Source organism: Zootoca vivipara, chromosome 2, assembly GCF_965207765.1.
Source record: "Zootoca vivipara chromosome 2, rZooViv2.hap1.1, whole genome shotgun sequence".
In the NCBI taxonomy this organism is placed as follows: Eukaryota; Metazoa; Chordata; class Lepidosauria; order Squamata; family Lacertidae; genus Zootoca; species Zootoca vivipara.
Genome location: NC_142584.1, coordinates 26,146,943 through 26,168,977, shown reverse-complemented (window position 1 = coordinate 26,168,977; position 22,035 = coordinate 26,146,943). Strand labels below are relative to the sequence as shown.

General features: G+C 44.9%; 1 protein-coding gene across 5 annotated transcripts in view; it reads left to right on the top strand.

The window, feature by feature from the left end:
* The window catches only part of BAIAP2 (BAR/IMD domain containing adaptor protein 2), a 137,247-nt gene that overhangs the window by 68,135 nt on the left and 47,077 nt on the right, over positions 1 to 22,035 (top strand). For all 5 annotated transcript variants that reach the window (XM_088663014.1, XM_088663016.1, XM_088663019.1 and 2 more), the window contains exon 6: positions 1,906 to 2,043. In XM_088663014.1, the coding sequence (XP_088519140.1) occupies positions 1,906 to 2,043 (138 nt within the window). The remainder of the gene's footprint in view (positions 1 to 1,905; positions 2,044 to 22,035) is intronic.

Below are 22,035 nucleotides of genomic sequence, written 5' to 3'. Positions count from 1 at the left end.
CAAACCGAATGTTATGCCAAATCGTCTAAAGAATTTTTTATTTGGGTTCCCATGCTTCAAGAAATTGGGGATTCCTCGCAACCGTCCACTGCCGTCTTTTTTCTAAAGTTCAAATCGTCCTCCAAGTTCATAATAATCCAGATCTTCCCCTTACAGTCACATAGATGTTTTCCACTTTCAACCGATTGTTTCCCAGCTGCTGAGATAAATATCAAACGAGGTTTCACAAATGTTCTTTCTCCTGTGTGGGTTAATCAGTCCAGCCTCCCCATAAATCTTCTTAGTCTGGAGCTCCCTGTTGCGTCGAAGCAGCGCCATCTTAAAAAGCTCAAATCACTTTCGTTTTCTCTCATAGCCATGAAGATTAACGATCTTTATAAAATTTACAGCTTTTCCAGGCAGAAGACCCAAACATCAAACCATAAACTCTTGGTAAATTAATGGATCTCCTTGCCCTATAGCTGAACTTAGCTTCAGGTCGCTGCTCCAATTCAAAGTGCGTCACAGCTCATAAATCCTCCGAACGCGTCCAGGACTCCTTCCGTCCGACTAGGGGGGGGGGGCTTTTCTCATCGGCAACTCCACATCTTTAAAAAATATGCTCAGTAACAACAGTTTATAAAGTTCAACTCACACAGTCTTTTGCTTCTCTTTCACTCCAAACAAGCCAGGACATCGCGTCTGGGAAGGTACGAAGTAACTCATATGAAGAAAAATAAAACTCCATTCCCTTATCGCTCCGTCCCCATCAATCCTTCTTCCAGATGATATACAGCCTTTAACTCCTCTCCCTCAGCAGCATAGATTTCTCAGCAGTAAACAGCGCTTCTTCCCCTCCTTCTGAAGTATGTCCATAGATTTAAGCCTAATTATCTTCTTTAACCATGGAAATCCCCGCCATGCAGATTAGCGTCCGGGAGTCCTGGCCCTCGTAAGTGCTTTTCAGCCCAAGCTCCCCCCACTCCATAAACAGTCGGAGTGGGTCTGGGGGCATCGCGGGCCAGCGGCCCCTCTCCGTAACCCCCGGAGAGGGTAGGGGGTTGCCATTTACTCCCCTAGCAACCGCCAAATTCCTTACGAAGGTCAGAGGGATGGAAAACAGGTCCGCCATTCCTGCCGGCGGAAACCGGAGCCAACCTAGCAGTTTGAAAGCACGTCAAAGTGCAAGGAGATAAATAGGTACCGCTCCAAGTGGGAAGGTAAACGGCGTCTCCGTGCACTGCTCTGGTTCGCCAGAAGTGGCTTTGTCATGCTGGCCACATGACCCGGAAGCTGTACGCCAGCTCCCTTGGCAAATAACGCGAGATGAGCGCGCAACCCCAGAGTCGGTCACGACTGGACCTAATGGTCAGGGGTCCCTTTACCTTTACCTTTATCTAGTTTGGTAGAAAGGAACATATGTTAATTAGAAGTGGATGTTACTTATAAGTCCCTCTTGGAGAAACTGGGTGGTTCTTTTTGAGCTGAATTCTACTGTTCCAAACTGATAAGGGTGGTGTTTCTCTCTTAGTGCCTCCCTCTGCAGACTCTCTATTATTATTTTTTAAGGCTTCCAAATTCATGGTGAACTACTATGCCCAAAGAAGAAGGGCAAAGGATTTCAAAACCCAAGCACAGCCCTTTTCCCGAGCATGTAAGAGCATGCTGTGTTAACTTTCCCTTCAGCTAGGACCCCTGTTCTCTTGGTTACTGGGAATGTGTTTTCTGCACTTCCCCCAGAGGAAGCCAGCTTTTTTCCTCTAAACATGTATTCATTCAAAACATACCCTCTTCAGCAGGTGTGAGGTCAGGAACTTCTTGCCTGTAGGGAGGATGTTAGCTGCGCTCAGTAGGAGCAGGGGAAATCTCTGCTCAACTCCTTCAGCATATTATTGTTTCAGCTCCTCACACCTCTTCCACATACAGGCTGCTCTGAAGAAGTACCAAACCGAGCAAAGGAATAAGGGGGATTCGCTAGAGAAGTGCCAGGCTGAACTGAAGAAGCTCCGGAAGAAGAGCCAAGGGAGCAAGAATCCTCAAAAATATTCCGACAAGGAGCTGCAGGTAGGATGTTGCTTGCTTTTCATTTGCCTGCAAAGGCCTCTGGGTTAAAAAAAAATCACTACTTGTTCTCCTCACTGGTGCTGGATTCCAGCAGGATCTGTGTGGTACTTCTAACTACATATGGCAATGCTTGTGTTTTACCAGGCAAGCTATACGTTGGGCATTACTCCCATAGTTTGGCCAGTTTGGGGCAATAATAGTACTTACTGTATATGTTTCCCATCCAGGAGGGCTTGAGCCATCTTGAGCGACAGCTGCATATGGTCATCCAAGTGTAAAGCTGTAACCTTTTATTTATTTTTTGAACGTTTACAAGCCACCTTTCTGGTTAATAACATTTTCAAGGTGGCTTAAATAGCCTTTGTGACTACCGGTAGTAGCTACTACAGGCAACCCTCGAGTTGCGTTCCGGGTCATTATGTGCTTGTGTGCAACTGAAACACCCTGTTATGTCCCACCCACCCCGCCCTTTTAGTGACCGGCCACTTCCAGGTTTGGCACTGCGCACATTTGGTCGCACCTAAAACGGGGGTTGCTTGTGCTATGGTCTACCTTCATGGTCAGTGGCAGTACATCTCTGAAGATCAGTTTCTGGGAATCACAGGTGGAGAAAGTGCTGCTGTACTGTGTTTGTGCTTGCGTGCTTCCAACAGGTATCTGATTGGCTACTGAGGGCAGGATGATGGACTTCATGGGCCTTCACCCTGATCCAGCACGATAGTTCTTGTTTTCCTAGTACGAATACAAAACCAGCAATACACATAAAGCAGTAAACCTGTGCACGCTTCCTTGACACTCAAAAGGGGCTTTGTTTCCAAATAAACATTCACAGGATTGGACTGTACAGCTAGACACTTGGGATAAGTTCTCATTATTCTTTGTGCGATTAGAGCAGAGTTTTCAAAACTCTTCATGTTGGCGACACACTTTTTAAACATGCATCATTTCACGACACGGCAATTCAGTTTTACTATCAAACCAGAGGTTAAACTATCCCCTTTCCAGCCCTGGGAGGAGCACCGGGAACATTCATGCGGCAAACTACACACTGTAGCCGACAGACTAACGTGTCGCAACACACAGTTTGGAAAGCTCTAGATTAGAGCGTTGAACGAGGACCTGGAATATCAGGGTTCCAAGCCTTAAAGGCCACTGAGTGACCTTGGGCCAGTCACTGTCTGTCAGCCTTACCTACCTCACAGGGTTGGTTTGACAGTGAAATGGAGTGGGAGAGGACAGTATAACCACTTGGAGCTCCTTGGAGAAAAGTTAGGATGCAGAGATAGTGGTGGTAGTAGTAGTAGTAGTAATAATAATAATAATAATAATAATAATAATAATAATAATAATAACAATAACAATTTTAACGTGTGTAAGTCTGTACTAAGCTGTAGTAGAGTACTTTGTGAAAGCTATAGAGTAGAGTTTCAAGAAAGCAAATTACCAGTAGTTGAGATGTATTTTTATTAATGAATTAACTACTGAGAACTCTTCACTCCCTTCTTGCTTCCTTTAGCATTGCGTGTTTGATAACACACACACAAAATATATTAGAGTGCCTTCTGTTAACAATATTTTCCTGGTCTCTTAATTTGCATTTGCTCTTTCCTCACTTCCAATCTTAAGTATGCATGTATGTATGTATGAATAAATAAATTACTCTTTCCTATGCCATAGGGGTTTTTCATTTGACAAGACAAATACCTAGTCAGTGACTTCTGATTTCAAGCACACTTGACAAGCCCCATGCTGTGTTCTAATCAGATTTTGATAGTGTCCCCTAGAGATTGAGACAGGCATGAGAGTCTTAAGGCAGACTGTGTCTGTTGCCTGGTGAGAGCAACCAAGTGTCATTGCATGCATCTTGAAGAAAGGAAATTGCTCTTTTTTGTGGGGGGAAACACACACACTGTTTTCAAGAAGACTGATGCACTAAAAAATATGAAAAAGGCTACTATCTTATATATATATATATATATATATATATATATATATATATATATATATATACCAAACGATTAGGCATGGATGCTGTGCAAAGAGGACCTGTTTCACAGGCATTGATAGACTAGTGCAGGCATCCCCAAACTTCGGCCCTCCAGATGTTTTGGACTACAATTCCCATCTTCCCCGGCCACTGGTCCTGTTAGCTAGGGATCATGGGAGTTGTAGGCCAAAACATCTGGAGGGCCACAGTTTGGGGATGCCTGGACTAGTGGCACTCAAGGAGTAAAACGAGCATGTTTGTTTGGTTAATCCAGGCATCCCCAAACTTCAGCCCTCCAGATGTTTTGGACTACAATTCCCATCATCCCTGACCACTGGTCCTGTTAGCTAGGGATCATGGGAGTTGTAGGCCAAAACATCTGGAGGGCCGCAGTTTGGGGATGCCTAGGTTAATCTCTCTCTCTCTCTCTCATATATATATATATATATATATATATATATATATATATATGGGTTTAAGGTCAGTGTCGTACCTAACTTTTTGCTTTCTATTTTTCCTTGTCATAGACCAGAGTAGCATATGAAATAAGAGAGTATAACAAGAGTTCTAGGGAACTCGCCACCCTATTCCTTGGGAGTTCTCAACCATCCCTTGCTTGCTTTTGAACATGAGTGAGGCACTTGCTTTTTCCAGCGTTTTTTGTGCACACCACTGTCACTGTAAGTCGCTTCAGTGCAAAATTTGTGTAGTGTGTAGATAAGTGGATGGCTAATCTACGGCCCTCCAGATGTTGGACTCCAAAGGTCCATTAGCCATAGCCAGCATGGTCACTAAACAGTGATAATGGGAGTTGTAATTCAGCAGCCCTCACCAACAATTTGCTTAAATCTGGTTGGGTTAGGTGGGTATGCCTTGTGAATGAGTTTATTTTTCAGCTGTTTGGTGCAAACACTTCCTGCCTTGATACGCACTGTGTAACCATTATCAGCTACTTTATCCTGTAGAGTCGGGGTTTAACCAAATGGTAACTGAAGGTTTAGACTAACTATACTTTTCATATTTTCTGAGCTAAGCATAGAGCACAACAAATCCTAGGGCCTTTTTCAGTTGTTTTAGATGCAGGTGTAAGGAAATAATTGCCTGGTGATTAACCTAGAGATTATGTTGGGGAAGGCCACATGTTTTAATTGTATGAAAAAACAACAACAATGAATTACTTGTTCTTTAATTGGTTGTGCGATTTGAAAAGAGTTGCTGAAGGGAAATAGGAGTGTTTATCAGTAATTGAGTCTCAATTTGGCGAGCTATTTGATGGGGAAGAAAATGCAACGTAATCGTTCTGAATTTAACTCTGGTTTTTAAATTCTAAAAGTAGTTTTAAGAATCTTGTCTCCCAGTTTTGGTATGAGATGCTGTAGGGAGAAATAAAATTGTGTTTCCAAATGTGAAAGTATTGATGAAGCTGTGCTTGTTGCTTAGCATAGTTCCCTTGAAGACTTAATTAAATTTGGCATGCACCTGAGCTTTTAAACCCATCTGAATGCCTGCTACTTAAATACCAGTGGAAGGACTGTCATAAGGTGCAGTTATCTATGCTTTGTTTGAAAGACTCTGTTCATCCACCTTGCTGTGTTGGCAGGTATACGATAGGTGTCTATGCCAAGAATACTGTTACTGTACATTATTACATGCTCCACCCAGACAGTACTTGTGTATTTGGTATTTGTCATTTTACATCAAACATTAAAAACTCCCCTAAACAGGACTGCCTTCAGATGTCTTCTAAAAGTCTGATAGCTGTTTATTTCTTTGACATCTGATGGGAGGGCGTTCCACAGGGCGGGCACCACTTCCAAGAAGGCCCTTGTGCTTTGTGCTTTTGCTTGCTACCCTCTGCACACTTGAGTGGATGAATTTATTCTATGAATTGCCCCTGAGCAGCTATGTTCAGGCCAACTAAGCCCAAAGATGTATTCTAATTCAAATACATTGCAGATGGGTATTTGTTGGGTAAGATAAGTGAAAAAATATATACATAAGCACAATCCTACTCAGAAGTAAGTTCCACGTAACTCAGTGGGTGTTTTCTCCCCTCTTCCCTTTGAATAAGGAAAACTTAGTCTTAGGTTTACATCTAGATCCAGACTTGTGGTTCATTTCTCTCCAAACAAGCATTGTCTGGTAAGCCAAGAACAGGCACCCCCAAACTGCGGCCCTACATATGTTTTGGCCTACAACTCCCATGATCCCTAGCTAACAGGACCAGTGGTCAGGGATGATGGGAATTGTAGTCCAAAACATCTGGAGGGCCGAAGTTTGGGGGTGCCTGGCCAAGAACAAGCCTTAGTGGTAGCTTTGTTCTCGAATGTAGTCTGTTTCAGAAGTCCGTTCGACTTCCGAAACGTTCGAAAACCAAGGTGCATGCACACATTTCAACCATAGTTTGGTTTTCTATGGTTTAAACCAGCCTATGAATCAGACCATTTTGTGCTGATACCCACATTACCAAGCCAACTCTTCTGCAGCCCATTGTACTCTGCGAACTCCTTTGATCCAATCTCAATGTCTGCGGATGGTGAGCAGCTGGTTGATAACAGGGTATCCTGCTGGCCACAATGTGTGCAGAGAGAGGATTTCCTTTTTGACTGTAGACTAAAGAGATGCTAAATATGGCTATGAAATGCAATCTTGGCTTTGTATCTCCTGATCTTGCATCGACACCCAATTTTGTTCTACAAGCGTGTGATCATGTTGACAGTAGTTATTTTAAAAACAGAGCACCGCTCCCTTCCTGGCAGCAGAGTTAGTTTTCGGTCCAGATGCTTCTGGCTTATGGAATTATTTTTCTCTTCCCAATTTTCCCCCACCCAAAACCCCTCAAACCAAGCTAGAGGAGAAACACCTTTTTGGCTAAACTGGCGATGTAAGTGGGATACTAATACGGTACTAGAGGCAGAATGTACCAATCTTCGTTGTTTTTGAAGGCTTTTTATTATCAGCAAAATATATTAAACACCCATTCACTACCAGCCAAGTCTTGAAAGTTAAAGAAAAGCATAATTCTGTTTGTTGCAGTAGGAATCCATTACTACTTAGGAAGACGCCTAGACTTTACTTTAGTAGGTACGTTTATTTAACTGGCTGTTAAACATCCAGGACTCAGACGCTCTGTAATCTCTTGCTTTCATATTTTAGAGCCACAGGAAGTTTAAAAGCTTATTTTGTATGTTGCCATTGTTTGCAGAATTGCAGTATTTTGTCATTGTCCTGAAGCTTTTTTAAAAAAGTCCATTCAAGGGAAAAGGACAAACGGCTGCGCTGGAGATAAGGTAGAATAAATATCCAAATCTTGAGTATACACTAGGCAGGTCTAACATGAGGAATTGCAAGGGGTTTTCGTGGCTGCTTTGCCAAAATGGCATATGAAGATTTCATTCAGCATACCTATTCTTACATCAAAGAGATAGCTGACATAGAAGAGAGACTGAATGTTCCCATTTTAGAGAGTGACGCCATTTCCCAATGGACATGAGTTTTCAAGTCACAAGGCAAAAAGTGGTGGGAAGTGGGATTATTTTCCCTCCATATTGATGAAGAAAAAACCTGCTCCTTTTCCCTTGTGGGGTCCCCAAGAGCCCGTATAGAGTAAGTGTGTTCCCTATTGGTAGGAGAAAATAACAGAGACCAGCCAGAGAATATTGAGAAGCAAGGCAGGTAGTAAAAGCCTGATCTTTATTAAACTGTTGCAACTCGCCACATGCAGGAGGGAGGAGGAACCCAGAACAATGGTGTGCAAGCCCTTATATCAGGCATCCCCAAACTTCGGCCCTCCAGATGTTTTGGACTACAATTCCCATCATCCCTGACTACTGGTCCTCTTAGTAGGGATCATGGGAGTTGTAGGCCAAAACATATGTAGGGCCGCAGTTTGGGGATGCCTGTCTTATATAGACTTTTGAAATTGCCCACCCTGTAGCTCAAGACCACCCCCAAAAACACCATGCGTACATCACAGAAGGAGGCGGTCTACAAAAGAAATCCTGTCTACCAGGATCATCTTCATCTTTGGCGATCACTCGTAGCTGAGTAAGATTGAAATACCAGGATACCTGACAATGGTCACTGATTACTTTACCTGGACTGCCCGGCCATTCTTTTGTGATGGTAAATACTTTCATTCCTGAATCCAGGTCAGAGGCTCATATGCATACACAAAGACTCCCTAAAACAGGTAAGCAAAAGACAATGGAGAGGTTTTCCCATTTCCTTCCTCCTTTCAGAGAAACGTTTGAGGTCAATTTGGGAGAGTCAAAATGGTTTCAGGATTGCTCTCCTGTACTATTTCAGACATGTGTTTGCCTTGTAAATTTATGAAAATTTAATTCACATATTTGAGACCGTAAATTCTTAATAGCAATAGAATCAAGAAGCAGGATGTTGAACTGGCATGAAACCCAGTGCATCCTCATTTAGAACTGCCAAGTTGTAGGTGGCCAGCTGGGAGGGAATGAACGTCTTTGGCATCCCAGGGTCTGAGCCCTACTCAGATCAAATCTTTGTCCTTAACAGAGCTTGGAAAAGTCACAAATTAGTTTATACGTTAAGTACAGGTGTTCTGTGCTGCTTTGGGGATTATTTATTCCCTGCCTTAAAATTCCTAATTCTGCTGCGCTGGCATTTGCAGGATCAATAGTCAGACTACTAATTGTCTAACTATTTGAAGATACGGAACATCTGTTAGGGACAGGAACAACCTTTTCACAACCAAAAATAACTATTTTAAAAATTCTTATTTTATATTATTACAGCTGCACCATGTTGGGATGGTATGAATATAACACATTAATAACACCGCTCCCTTCCCTTTTAACTATTCAATAAGGTACAATTTTTCTCAATTTATACATTCGCCACGTTTCATTTGAATATACAGCTGTACCTTGGATCCCGAACGCCTCATGAGTCGAACATTTTGGCTCCCCAACACCGCAAACCTGGAAGTGGCCGTTCCGGTTTGTGAACTTTCTTTGGAACCCGAACGTCCGACGCGGCTTCCGATTGGCTGCAGGAACTTCCTGCAACCAATCAGAAGCCGTGCTTTGGTTTCCGAACGTTTTAGAAGTTAAACGGACTTCCGGAACGGATTCCATTCAACATCCGAGGTACGACTGTATGCCACACGTGTGCCCAGTCTGATCTAACAGGAGACCAGACTCCTGTGCCTTCAATAGTTTGTGTAGAAGGAGAAAACAGGCAAGTACCTTGTCACCTGGGACGTGGGTGGCGCTGTGGGTTAAACCGCAGAGCCTTGGGGCTTGCCGATCAGAAGGTTGGCGGTTCGAATTCCCCGCGACGGGGTGAGCTCCCATTGCTCAGTCCCTGCTCCTGCCAACCTAGCAGTTCGAAAGCATGTCAGAGTGCAAGTAGATAAATAGGTACCGCTACAGCGGGAAGGTAAACGGCGTTTCCGTGTGCTGCTCTGTTTCACTAGAAGTGGCTTTGTCATGCTGGCCACATGACCTGGAAGCTGTACGCCGTCTCCCTCGGCCAGTAAAGTGAGATGAGCACCGCAACCCCAGAGTTGGTCACGACTGGATCTAATGGTCAGGGGTCCCTTTACCTTTACCTTTACCTTGTCACCTACCATTGTAGCAGTGTGGTTGGGGGGAGTGGTGAAATGTTGCTTGCTGAAATGCAATAAAGACACCTGAAACTGTTGGTTGAGAGAAGCAAAACATTGCGAGAGGCTGCACTGCAGTTTCCCCACGCCCCTGGCCCCTTAAACGCATTTGCTGTAGAACTAATACGGATGTCTGCATTTTGTGAGCTGACTTAGTGGCATGAATACTCATTTACAGTGGTGTTTAATTCTAAACAAGGTTGAAAGAGCGAGACTAGTAAAGCCTTCTGTTATGTCTGAACACTGAGGTTCTGGCAAAGTGCTAACCACTCCCAACTTAACTGCAATCCTTGTCTGGATGTTAGCAGTTGGAATGTTTGTTCCTCCCTGGGAGGATTGGCTTTTCTTTCTTCCTGGCACTAGAAGGCTTAATCTTTAAAGCTTGTAGAATGATTAACATGTAGTTTGGTATTGGTTAGAGCAGCTTTCTCACATTTGTATCCACTGGGTGAAGTTTTGTGATGCTATTAGTTGACACCATGTTTGTGCATTGGTGGAGATACCGGTATGTCAGAAGAGGGTGGTGTAAGCTCTAAAGAGGCATCTCCTCAAGTGCAAAAAAAGGGTTTCCTCTCCTATCACTGCTTAATTATATCTGCTTATTTCATAAAAAATTGTACACAGCTTGAGCAGTTTACAAAAAGATTAAGGCAATAAAAGCAAGAAAAAAATACAACCTAGTCTAAAACATACAAACGTTAAAACATTAGACCAGATTAAAATTTCATCAACTTTCTAAGCACCTGGGTAAAGGTAAAGGGGCCCCTGACCATCAGGTCCAGTCGTGTCCGACTCCAGGGTTGCGGCGCTCATCTTGCTCTTTAGGCCGAGGGAGCTGGCGTTTGTCCGCAGACAGCTTCCGGGTCATGTGGCCAGCATGACAAAGCTGCTTCTGGCGAACCAGAGCAGCACACAGAAACGCCGTTTACCTTCCCGCCGGAGCGGTTCCTATTTATCTACTTGCACTTTGATGTGCTTTTGAACTGCTAGGTGGGCAGGAGCTGGGATCGAGCAACGGGAGCTCACCCCGTCGCAGGGATTCGAACCGCCGACCTTCTGATCAGCAAGCCCTAGACTCTGTGGTTTAACCCACAGCGCCACCTGGGTCCCTACAAGCACCTGGGTAATTATGTGGCAGCTATCGTAGTGCCAATTCCACCGATCCAAGTGGCCACATGTGGGGTATCATAGAATCATAGAGTTGGAAGAGACCACAAGGGCCACCCCGTCCAACCCCCTGCCAAACAGGAAACACCATCAAAGCATTCCTGACAGGTGGCTGCCAAGCCTCTGCTTAAATCAATCTCGTAGGTAAAATGGTCCCCAGTTGTTATATGATTCTTAATTAATAATCTGGACTTCACAACTTTTAAAAAGCCTGATCCTGTGCATGTTTATTCAAGAGGTTAGTGTCACTGATTAAAATGTTGCTTATTCTCAAAAAAATTCAGAGGAATAGCCATGGAATCAGTTCTCGTGTCTCTTCAGGAAGGTGTTTCAGTGGGTTGTCAATGGTGCCTCTTTTTTTGAATTTAAACTAGTGCAGTTCATAGATTCCAGCATATTCTCGTATGTACTTGCTAGATTAAAGTATTTTCATCTGCCACTGAAGATGCTTCTGCATGATTACATTGTCACTTCTAAATGAAAATGAATTGACTGCCTTATGTTGATTACCGTGAGATTTCCTGACTCAGCTCTCTCAATGTTATTAATCTTTGACATTACGGGAAGGGGGAAATGCAAAAAGGTTAACAGCATTGCTAAACAATGCTCAGGTGCTTATTAGCATTGCACAAAACGTACTTGAAAATCGGTTTAGTACTCTAACTGGACTTAGAAGCGTCAAATCCTAAACAAATTAAAAAAGCTTTCCACCAATATCACTACTCACCTGCACCCAAGTTTGATAGGTCTGCCAATTGGTTGAAGCTAAATCAACTGCCTGGTCCTGTGATTCGCTGCATTTGTATTGTCTCACAAGTGCAGGTGATGGAGTCCAGTGACCATCTCCAGCCCTAAAATTGGCATGGTAGCAAACATCAGTGCCATTGTACCTGTGCTTTATACCTTTCTTCGGGGGTTGGGAACCTTTTTTACCTAATGGAGCAGATCTTTTATCTCCTCCACCATGGCAGGCCAACTTTTGACAGGTGGGTGCAACCACTGACCTGTCAATCAGCTATGGATGTCTTGTGGTTGATAGGTGGGTTCTCTAACCCACCTCTCTAGGCTGGTCTGCCTGTGTGGGGGAGATGGAGAATGCATACTTAGGGGTGAAAATCTAGAACTTTGTTTTTCTGGAAGATTTATGTGGATGGGCTGAGCTGAATCTTCACACAGAGTGTCTTCCAAGAGGCATGGGAGTCCTCTCGTCTCTGAGCGTTTTCTAATGCTTCAGCACTATTTGCTTAAATAGCCCGGAGTTCTTATAAAATTTCCATAATTGAAGCCTCATTTTGATATTCCCAGAAGGAGAAATAATTTTAGTTATAGGTCAGGGAACTCTAATGAACGGGGAGTTGGGCTTGAACCAGGCCATATGTGTTTTATGTAAAAGAGACATTAGGAAAAATTATGTAAAAAGCCCAGAGGTACTTAAGCTTAAAAAGAGTATCAGTTTTTGTTCCCAACACCAAAGTGCTCATTCTCTAGAGAGTAAAGGATGAAGAGTAGCCCAATTAAAAGCCTTTTAGTGCTAGATTTAAGCATTCTTCAGTGGCCTTATTTCATCAGACTTGCTTCTGTTCCATCAATTCTTCAACCAAAGAAGTGCTGGCCAAGTTTGAATATAGAAAACCCTCTCCTAGAGTTATAGGCAGTATTCTAACACCATGCACGTCTTGTACAGAAGTGTTTGGAATGTTTGTTTATGAAGCTCATGACAATGCTTGACACTGCAGATAAGAAAATTAAGGCAAGGCTCTGCACAGGCTTTAAAATCTAATCAAACGTAAGCTAGCATAACACCAAAACTTAGTTTTGAAATTGTTTCAGTACTGTACCTCCAAATTTATAATGAGATGCATCTAGTTCCACACTTCTACGTCTGAGATTACTCAAATTTACTATGGGTTCAAGAACGTTAATGTGCTTCTGTTACAAAACAACTTAGCATATAATATCTGCTGGGTTTTCTTAGCTGTGGCTCTACAAAGTGTTTGCTTTGCCAAATAGAGTAGTAGTCCAAACTGGGGTCCACAAATTCAGTCTGGCCTTCGCAGCCTGCCATAATCTGTTGTCACTTCTGATCCATGCCCCCTTGCTTTCTGGCATGTGCAAATACTGTGATGTTCTTCAACATTGCGCCAGCAGGCTGATAGGACTCTTTTATCAGTGGTCTCTAAAATAGATCTACTTAGTTTGGTTTGCATGTAACATTAAGCCAAACCATGGATTAGCATGAATGAGAAAGTTTCCAGAGAGGAGATTGCAGCTGCATTACTTCTCCTCCAGTCCTTCAGGAGCTGCTCTGCTGTGATCTTAGCTATACCAAAAAGAAGGACACCATGAAATCTGGCCAGAAATTTCAATGTTAGGAATAAATCCTACTTGTGAGTTACAGTCAAATAAGGTATGTATTTTGGTAAGACTAACAGTCTTGAACAGAACAAATGAATACAAACAAGAAATGAGCTTCAAGTTCACTAGAGCAGTGTTTCCCAACCTTGTGCCTCCAGATGTCTTGAGACTACAATTCCCATCATCCCTAGCTAGCAAGACCAGTGGTCAGGAATGATGGGAATTGTAGTCTGAAAACAGCTGGAGGCACAAGGTTGGGAAACACTGCACTAAAGTATATGTAGTTTGAAATAAATGTTACAACTTAGAAAATAATAGCACATTACAGTGTAACGACACAAAAGATATCGACTAAATAATATCCGTAAATATCCGTAAATTCCAAAAGTGTTCAAAAGGGTCGTTTTATATAGAGCCGGAATGCCAAGTCGATTCAGTAGGAGAACCCAGGACAGGGCCCTGTTTTGATGTGGATGTCTTCGTCAGCTAATACATATATGAGGTTGTGTTGACTTGTGAAATAGAATTCTATGTTTTTCAAATATCGTGTCCGAGTTTGTGGATATCAGCGTGTATCTAAATATTTCTAAATGATCTTAGCTATGGCTTAGTTAACATGTCTTCCAAACTTGGGCTCATGGTTTGTCTTGTTTGAGCTGAAACCTAAGAACTTGATTTTTTCCACCACAAAGTCAGATTGGTACAGTGGTACCTTGGTTTAAGAACAGCTTAGTTTATGAACGACTTGGATTAAGAATGCTGCAAACCTGGAAGTAGGTGTTTTGGTTTGTGAACTTTGCCTTGGAATAAGAACATGTTTCGCTTCCTGTTGAGTGGGTTCCATTTGTAAATTGAGTCCCCTGCTGCTATGGGAAAGCACACCTTGGTTTAAGAATGCTTTGGTTTAAGAACAGACTTTCAGAACGGATTAAATTTGTAAACCAAGGTACCACTCTAGTTGTTTCTCCATCCATACCATAAAATCCCCCAATGGATGCCGACTTTGTTTGCTTTATTGTAAGCTATTTGGTGTTAGTAGAGACAAACCCAGACCAAAACATTGTTTAAATCTACAGTATACCAAATAATTAAATATGTTCAAACTATCATTGGGGTTATTGAACAATGCTTGACTTCTTGTTTTTGAAACCATAACCATGAAACCTCTACCAGCATAACCTTGTTCTGCTTTCACATTTATATCTGGTTGAAACCAGTCATACAAGACATGGCTGATTTCATTGCATAACAATACTGGGCAAGATTTGGAACACCGAATACCTCGTCTACTATTTTCAGATAAAAGTACACTAACTCAGGCGTGCGTAACTTGTTGCGCTCCATATGTTTCTGGACTATAAACTCCCATTGTCTCTGGCCATTTGCCACGCTGGCAGGGGCTGATGGGAGTTGTAATCCAACAATATCTGGAGGGTAACGGATTCCCCACTCTGGTACGGCTGAAACCGTTCAAGTTTACCGTGTTTCCCCTATTTTAAGACGTAGTCATTATATAAGCCATAGCAGGATTTTAAGCGTTCAGGAAATACAAGCCATACCCCGAAAATAAGCCATACCTCCGAGGAGCGAGACCGCTGAGGGAAGAGGAGGCGAAGGAGGCGCGCTCAGTGCTATGGGGGCTGAGGCATGGTGCAGTGCCCCGAGCCTCTGGGAGCCGGCAAGAGCAGGAGGCTGCTTGCCAGGTCGGCATCCAGCAGTGTGCGCGGAGCACCCCGAGCCTCTGAGAGCCAGCAGAACGAGGAGGAGGCTTGCCGGGTCGTCGCCCAGCAGCGCGCGCGGAGCGCCCCGAGCCTCTGGGATTGTTGTTGCTGCTGCTGGCTGCCAGAGGCTCGGGGCGCTCCGCGCGCGCTGCTGGGCGACGACCCGGCAAGCCTCCTCCTCGTCCTGCTGGCTCTCAGAGGCTCGGGGTGCTCCGCGCGCCCGAGCCAGCAGCCTAGCTTCTCTTTTTTTCCCTGCCCGAGGCAGCCTGCCGCCCCGCTACCGGAACTGGCGGCTGCAGAGCGGAGCGCTCCGCAGCGCCAGGCGGAGCGCAGCGGCCTGGCCTCTTTTTTTTTTTTTTTGCCTGCCGCCCCGCCACCGGAACCGGCAGCTGCAAAGAGGAGCGCTCCGCAGCGCCAAGCGCTCGGAGCGCCCTGCAGCGCTGGGCGGAGCGCAGCAGCCTGGCCTCTTTTTTTTTTTTGTCTGCCGCCCGCCACCGCAACCGGCAGCTGCAAAGAGGAGCGCTCCGCAGCGCCAAGCGCTCGGAGCGCCCTGCAGCGCTGGGCGGAGCGCAGCAGCCTGGCCTCTTTTTTTTTTTGTCTGCCGCCCGCCACCGCAACCGGCAGCTGCAGAGAGGAGCGCTCCGCGATCGCTCCTCTAGACCACCTTGCCGAGAGCCTCCAGCCTTTCAAGCGGCAATGCTCAGGCGCCCGAATGGGAAGAGAGACCCCCCCTTGCCAGATTCTGAGCGCTCCCTGCTCCCCGATGGATTGGGCAAAATCCGGTGCGCAGCGCAGGCGCGGGATGAAAGGCACGATCCAGCCTCGGCAGCCCTAGCGACGGCGAGGGGGGCGTTGCGAGCCATTTAAAGCTGTGGCCGTTGCTTCACTGCTTTTTAGCCCCCTGTCCGGCAGCTTTCTGTGTCCTTTTTGTGGTGCGTGAGGAGCGCTGCTATCGGGCTGCGCTCCGGCTGCCTTTCTACCCCCCCCAGTTGTTTAGTGGCTTTTGCGGCACATGAGGAGCACTGCCATTAGGTGAGGAGGAGCACTGCCATTGGGACGCGCTCCGGACGTTTTTTCTAAACCCCCCAGCGGTCTGGCTGGCTTCTCCTGACTTCGCAGGGTGCTGCCAGCCCAGCAGCAGCAACGCCGGCCGCGGCAGGAGGAGGCAGGAACCACTAAGACACCCCCCGAAAATAAGCCATAGGCTTATTTTCTTGAGTAAAATCATTATAAGACGGTGTCTTAAAATGTGGGAAACACGGTACTAAGCCATACAATGTTAAATAGCGGCCCCCTGGTTAATAGTTAAAAAGGACACTATTTGCAGTATACAGGCAATCCCCCCATTTACACAGGGCATTGCGTGTTTAAGTGAAATTGTTTATATTTGATACACCATTGAAAAAGCCTGCAAACATCCTGTTCTGCCTCTGCCCCACCCTGAATTGCCCCTTGGTGTGACTTTTGGACATGATGCGCTTGTGCGCAGTCATGCAAATATTCAATGTGCCTCAATGGAGGATTGCCTGTATTAACAAGCTGGAACGTGTCCAGAAGAGGGCAACCAAAATGGTCAAAGGCCTGGAAACGATGCCTTATGAGGAACGGCTTAGGGAGCTGGGTATGTTTAGCCTGGAGAAGAGAAGGTTAAGGCCATGTTCAAAGATATAAAAGGATGTCATATAGAGGAGGGAGAAAGGTTGTTTTCTGCTGCTCCAGAGAAGCGGACACGGAGCAATGGATTCAAACTACAAGAAAGAAGGTTTCACCTAAACATTAGGAAGAACTTCCTGACAGTAAGAGCTGTTTGGCAGTGGAATTTGCTGCCAAGGAGTGTGGTGGAGTCTCCTTCTTTGGAGGTCTTTAAGCAGAGGCTTGACAGGCATATGTCAAGAATGCTTTGATGGTGTTTCCTGCTCGGCAGGGGGTTGGACTGGATGGCCCTTGTGGTCTCTTCCAACTCTACGATTCTATGATTCTATGAATAATCAAAATACATCCGCAGCAGGTTTTTCCTGCCTCTCTTTTTGGTTCCACACTTGTGGAAGCAGGAGAGATGCTTACCCCTTTAAGACATCCGTGTAAGTCTCTCTCTCTTCCTGGCATGAAGCAAGAGACCCCCTTCTTCCTTTCGGTTCTCTGAAACAAGTACAGTAAGGACCTGCGGGGACAAGAACATCGCCCATGTTACAGTAGTGCAAATGACATCCAGAAAGTAGCAACCTGAGCATTTGTGGAATCCCTGCTTACAATGCAGTCTCTTGTTTCGTCCATGTTAATTGAGTCACACTTCAGGCAATTGCATTAGTTATGGAGCTGTTAGTATGCACACTATAAAAAATCCGCAAGAAGGCTCCCCCCACCACACTTTTAAACATGTGACAGTTTGCTGGAAGACAGTGTGTTTCTGTATCCATATGGTAATAGAAACTCATTTGCTGTTGGGGAAAGAATAAGATACAGCACTGCAAATGTTTAAAGCAGACAGAACCTTTGCTGTTGGGTTTGTTAAGTTGCACGGAAAGAAATTGTTTCTTTGTGTGTGTGTGGGGGGGGGAAGCAAGGTACTAGTCTTCTTTCCTACGGAGTAATTTGGGGAGGGTGCATGGGACAGATAATATAATTTATTATTTGTACCCCACCCATCTGACTGGGTTGCCACAGCTACTCTGGGCAGAAAACCTGTCATGACAGCAGAAATCTGCACAGCATTGGATGTCACCCAGGAAGTTGAAAAAGTGGCAAAAGTTATATAGACGAATAGAAATACTGTATTTCATTTTGCCCAGAACCAGTTAAAACAGTGGTTCCCTAATTTGTCAATTGTCTTCCTTCTGGAAATTCCTCTGCACTGCTAGCTTTATGAAGATGGGTCCCAGATGCTTTTTCTGTGGAAGGGATAGTGCTTGGTGGCGGAAAATGAAACACCCACGTTGTCAACAAATGAAATAGGGGGGGGGGGGGCTTCAATATTTTTTTTTCAATACTGTGAATGTGTGGCACTTCAGACAGAGGTGGGATGGCTTCTGTTTTGTCATTCCTGACAATGGGTCAGCTAGCTTGTGGAAGAGAAGGACTATATATATATATATATATATATATATATATATATATATATATATATATATGAATTTGCACATGTTCTATATTTGACAAGCTGCAGCTAGTACAGATTTCTATCAATGTATGAACAAAATGTTCCATGCAGGGAGAACCTGGTTTGTCTCTCACTTTGCAGTCTAAGCCTATCCACAAATTAGCCATTGGTTAAAAGGAGCTGAGCAAAGGAAGACGAGAGGGGTAGGTGGGGATGGTCAATGAGGTGGGGAATAGGTAAAGGTAAAGGGACCCCTGACCATTAGGTCCAGTCGCGGACGACTCTGGGGTTGCGACGCTCATCTCGCTTTATTGGCCGAGGGAGCCGGTGTACAGCTTCCTGGTCATGTGGCCAGCATGACTAAGCCACTTCTGGCGAACCGGAGCAGCGCACGGAAATGCAGTTTACCTTCCCGCCGGAGCGGCAAATGATCAAAACAAGGAGAGAGGCAGGCTTTCTCTTAAGGGGAAAGGGATGAAGGGGTTGGGAATAGGGATCTATTTTAAGCAAAAGCACCTGTAGTTAAAAAGCAGGAGAGCTGGAAAGTGTGATGTTAAGAGTGTGACACTCAAATTGCATTATGCCCTCCACTCCTTGTTGTATGTGATGCCAATGGAAGGGATTCTCAAAACTGAGTAGTGGTGGCATCAACTATTTCTATTTCTATTTCTATTTCTGTCACCTGTGATTAGAGACTTTAAGAAACCAGAGGTGAGGGGCAGGTTTTGTGTCTGTGGGTCTGGACACAGTATAGTGCTTCTGAAATAAGATGGTGTGTATTTTATTTTATTTTTAAATGTCTACTCTGCCTGATTACCCAAGGAAACTCAAGGGCGGCAACAAATTACTAATGATTAAAAAAATTACTAATTACTAATAAAACAGGTAAAAATCCTCAAATGAAAGCTAATTCCACACAAAAAATGAACATAAGACTAAAAACAAATTTAACAATTCCAATTCAGCCATCAAATGAACATGAAGCTAAGCTAGTGAATGAATTAATTAATTAGCTGAAGGCCTTACAAAAAAAGAAAAGAAAAAAAAGCCACATCTTCATTAACTACACAAGGCGATATTATGACGGGGCTTAACAGACCACGCTTGGCAAAGCATTGCACAATGTGGGCTCCACAGCAGAGAAACCCCGTAAGCCTGGCTGACATCAGCTTCATCTCATGAGATTGAGGGACCTGGAGCAGGGATCTTGAAGCAATCAGGGAGGAAACTATGAAGAAGGCTGCTATTAAGGTAAACAGGTCCCATTATTTGCTTTAAAGGTTAACACCACCTCCTTGAAATTGAGCCCAGAAGCTCGCTCTCATTGGCAACTAGTGCAAATCCCACAAAACTGGTGTGATGGATTCAAATCGGCACCCTAGCTGCTCCGGAAAGTTTCGGCGCTTTTTCCGAGTGCGGCTCCACATATAGCATGTTGCAGTATTCCAATGTGAAGGTTGCTAAGGCACAAATGACACTGGCAAGTCTGTCTTTGTCAGGAAGGGACCACAGCTGATGTAGCAGCTAAAGCTGGTACATATGGAATCTGTGGGAGGAATTCAGCATAGCGGTATGGCAAATGCTCCATCAGCACGAGCTTTTCAGCTTGCCAGGCGGAATAATCCCCCCTTCTCTTCCCACACACACTGTTCCGGGGGTTCTACACACACACACACACACCCTAGACTATTTCTAGGGATATGAAGAGGGAGAAGAGGGGGGAAAGCCCCATTGCACTAACTTACTTTTATTAGACATTACAAGTATGGAGTATCATAAAACATCCATATATAAAATTTTAAAATATATACAAATAAACAGCCATGTAAAATATATAATGACGAGGATTTTCATTGGGAATTCTTCCCACTAAATAGTGCCATTCACCACTCTATAAGGGATACTATTGACAAAAATGCAGTTACCCTTGCAGTTACTTCCAGGTTAATGTCAGACAGATAGAATCTGATATTTTCATTGTGCTGTAATGTTAGTCTGCCCCAAAAAGGGGATAGCATGCGTTTGCATAGCTGGTTGTACAATGGACAGTAGAAAAGAATATGTTCTACAGTGTCCAGCACATTCAAAGAACATCCACAACGTCTATCACTTTTGGGGATGATTAAATATCTGTCCTTGACAAAAGCTGAGGGGGAAACGTTCATTCGGCCTAACGCAAAGGCCCTGCATTGGACTGGAATTATTAATTTTAAGATATAAGTGACCCTCTTATCTGTTGTATTTAAACCATAGAACTTGGGGGAGCAATTTTTTTTCTCCTGGTTCCAGGGTTTAAGGGCCAGAAGTATAAAGCAGCATCTTATGTTTCTGAGGAGAGGGAGGGGAGGGGAAGGAAGGAAGGAAGGAAGGAAGGAAGGAAGGAGGGAGTGGGAGGGAGGGAGGAACGAAGGAAAGAGGGGAGAGAAAGAAGAATAGGAAATAAGGAAGGGAATAAAGAAGGAAAGAAAAAGAAAGAGGGAGAGAAGACGGAAAGGGAGAAAGAAGGAAGGAAGTAGAGGGAAAGAAAGAATAAGAATGAGGGAGAGGAAGAAAGATGGGAAGGACGGAAGGAAGGAAGGAAGGAGGGAGCAGGAGGGAGAGAGGAAGGAAAGAGGTGAGAGAAAGAAGAGTAGGAAAGAAGGAATAAAGAATGAAAGAAAAAGAAAGAGGGAGAGAAGACAGAGATAAAGAAGGAAGGAAGGAGAGGGAAAGAAAGAATAAGAACGAGAGAGAGGAAGAAATAAAGGGAAGGGGGGGGTGGCCGCCTTGATTCAGCGCCAGAAAAGAGCACAAAGGGACCCAGGGGCAAAAAGCATTTCCCGTGCAGCGTGAGGCAGCGGGTGTCCGTTTTAGGAGAAGTGCGTAAAGCCTCAGAGTTGCACGTTCGTGAGGCTGAGCCGCTGCTGAGCTCACGTTCATGAGGCTGAGCTGCGGCAGGAGGAGGAGGAGGTGAGGCAAGAGGAGGAGGAGGAGGCGGCTACCCGGGTCGGTGCCCGGCAGCGCCGTGTGGAGAGTCCCGAGCTTCTGGGATGCAGCAGTGCTCTGTAGCACTTTGAATCCTCCTCCTCCTCCTCCACGCGGCGCTGCTGGGTGCTTTGTCTGTGCTTCAGCAGCAGCAGCAGCAGCCATTTCCAGGCGCCGAGCCATGGCAGCAGGAGGAGGATTCAAAGTGCTACAGAGCACTGCTGTGTTGCAGAGGCTCAGGACTCTCCGTGCAGCGTTGCCGGGCGCTGACCCAGCAAGCTGCCTCCTCCTTCTCCTGCTGTGGCTCGGGGCGCTCCACGCAGCGCTGCTCCGGCCGCCTTTCTATCCCCCCCCCCAGCCCCAGCTGTTTGTCGGCGCTTTGTCGGCGTGGCGCTTCAGCAGCAAGGTCCCGCTGCTGGGTCCCACTGGCTGGGGCGCTCGGCGGGCCACATGACGAGGTCTGGCGGGCCGGATTTGGCCCCCGGGCCTTGTGTTTGACACCCGTGGTTTAAGGTATTAGGGTATTCACTGTGAACTCTTGCCCCAGCTGTAAACATGCCCAGGCAGTCACTTGCAATTGTTTGATGGGGTTTCTGATGCCTCAGATGGCTTTCATTTTAGGGGGGGATAGTGATATGTTGGACATATCTGAAAACCTTAGAAGAACCTGAAAACATGCATAATAATCTCTCTCAGGAGAAAGGTTGTTTTCTTAGCTACAGTGGTATGAGAACTACAGTACCAATCTTGGCTCATCTTATTCATGCTTTCAAAAGATGATTATGAAAGGCTCAATCTCGAAAGGCCTTTTCTTTTTCTTTTATTGGATTATTTCTAGCTGTTTGCCCTCTATTTACTGTTTGTATCCAGATACATTATACATGATAGGAAGGAATATGGTTGACCATACTTGGTCAAGCCAATAAAACAAATCTCGGCCACTAGCTCATCCCTCCTTTTTGCCAGTATTGGATGGGTTGCAGAGGGTACGTATTTCATAGGGAAATGAAGGGTTGGTGGGATTAATTCCTTTTCCATCAGTTTCCTTTTTGGCTTCCAG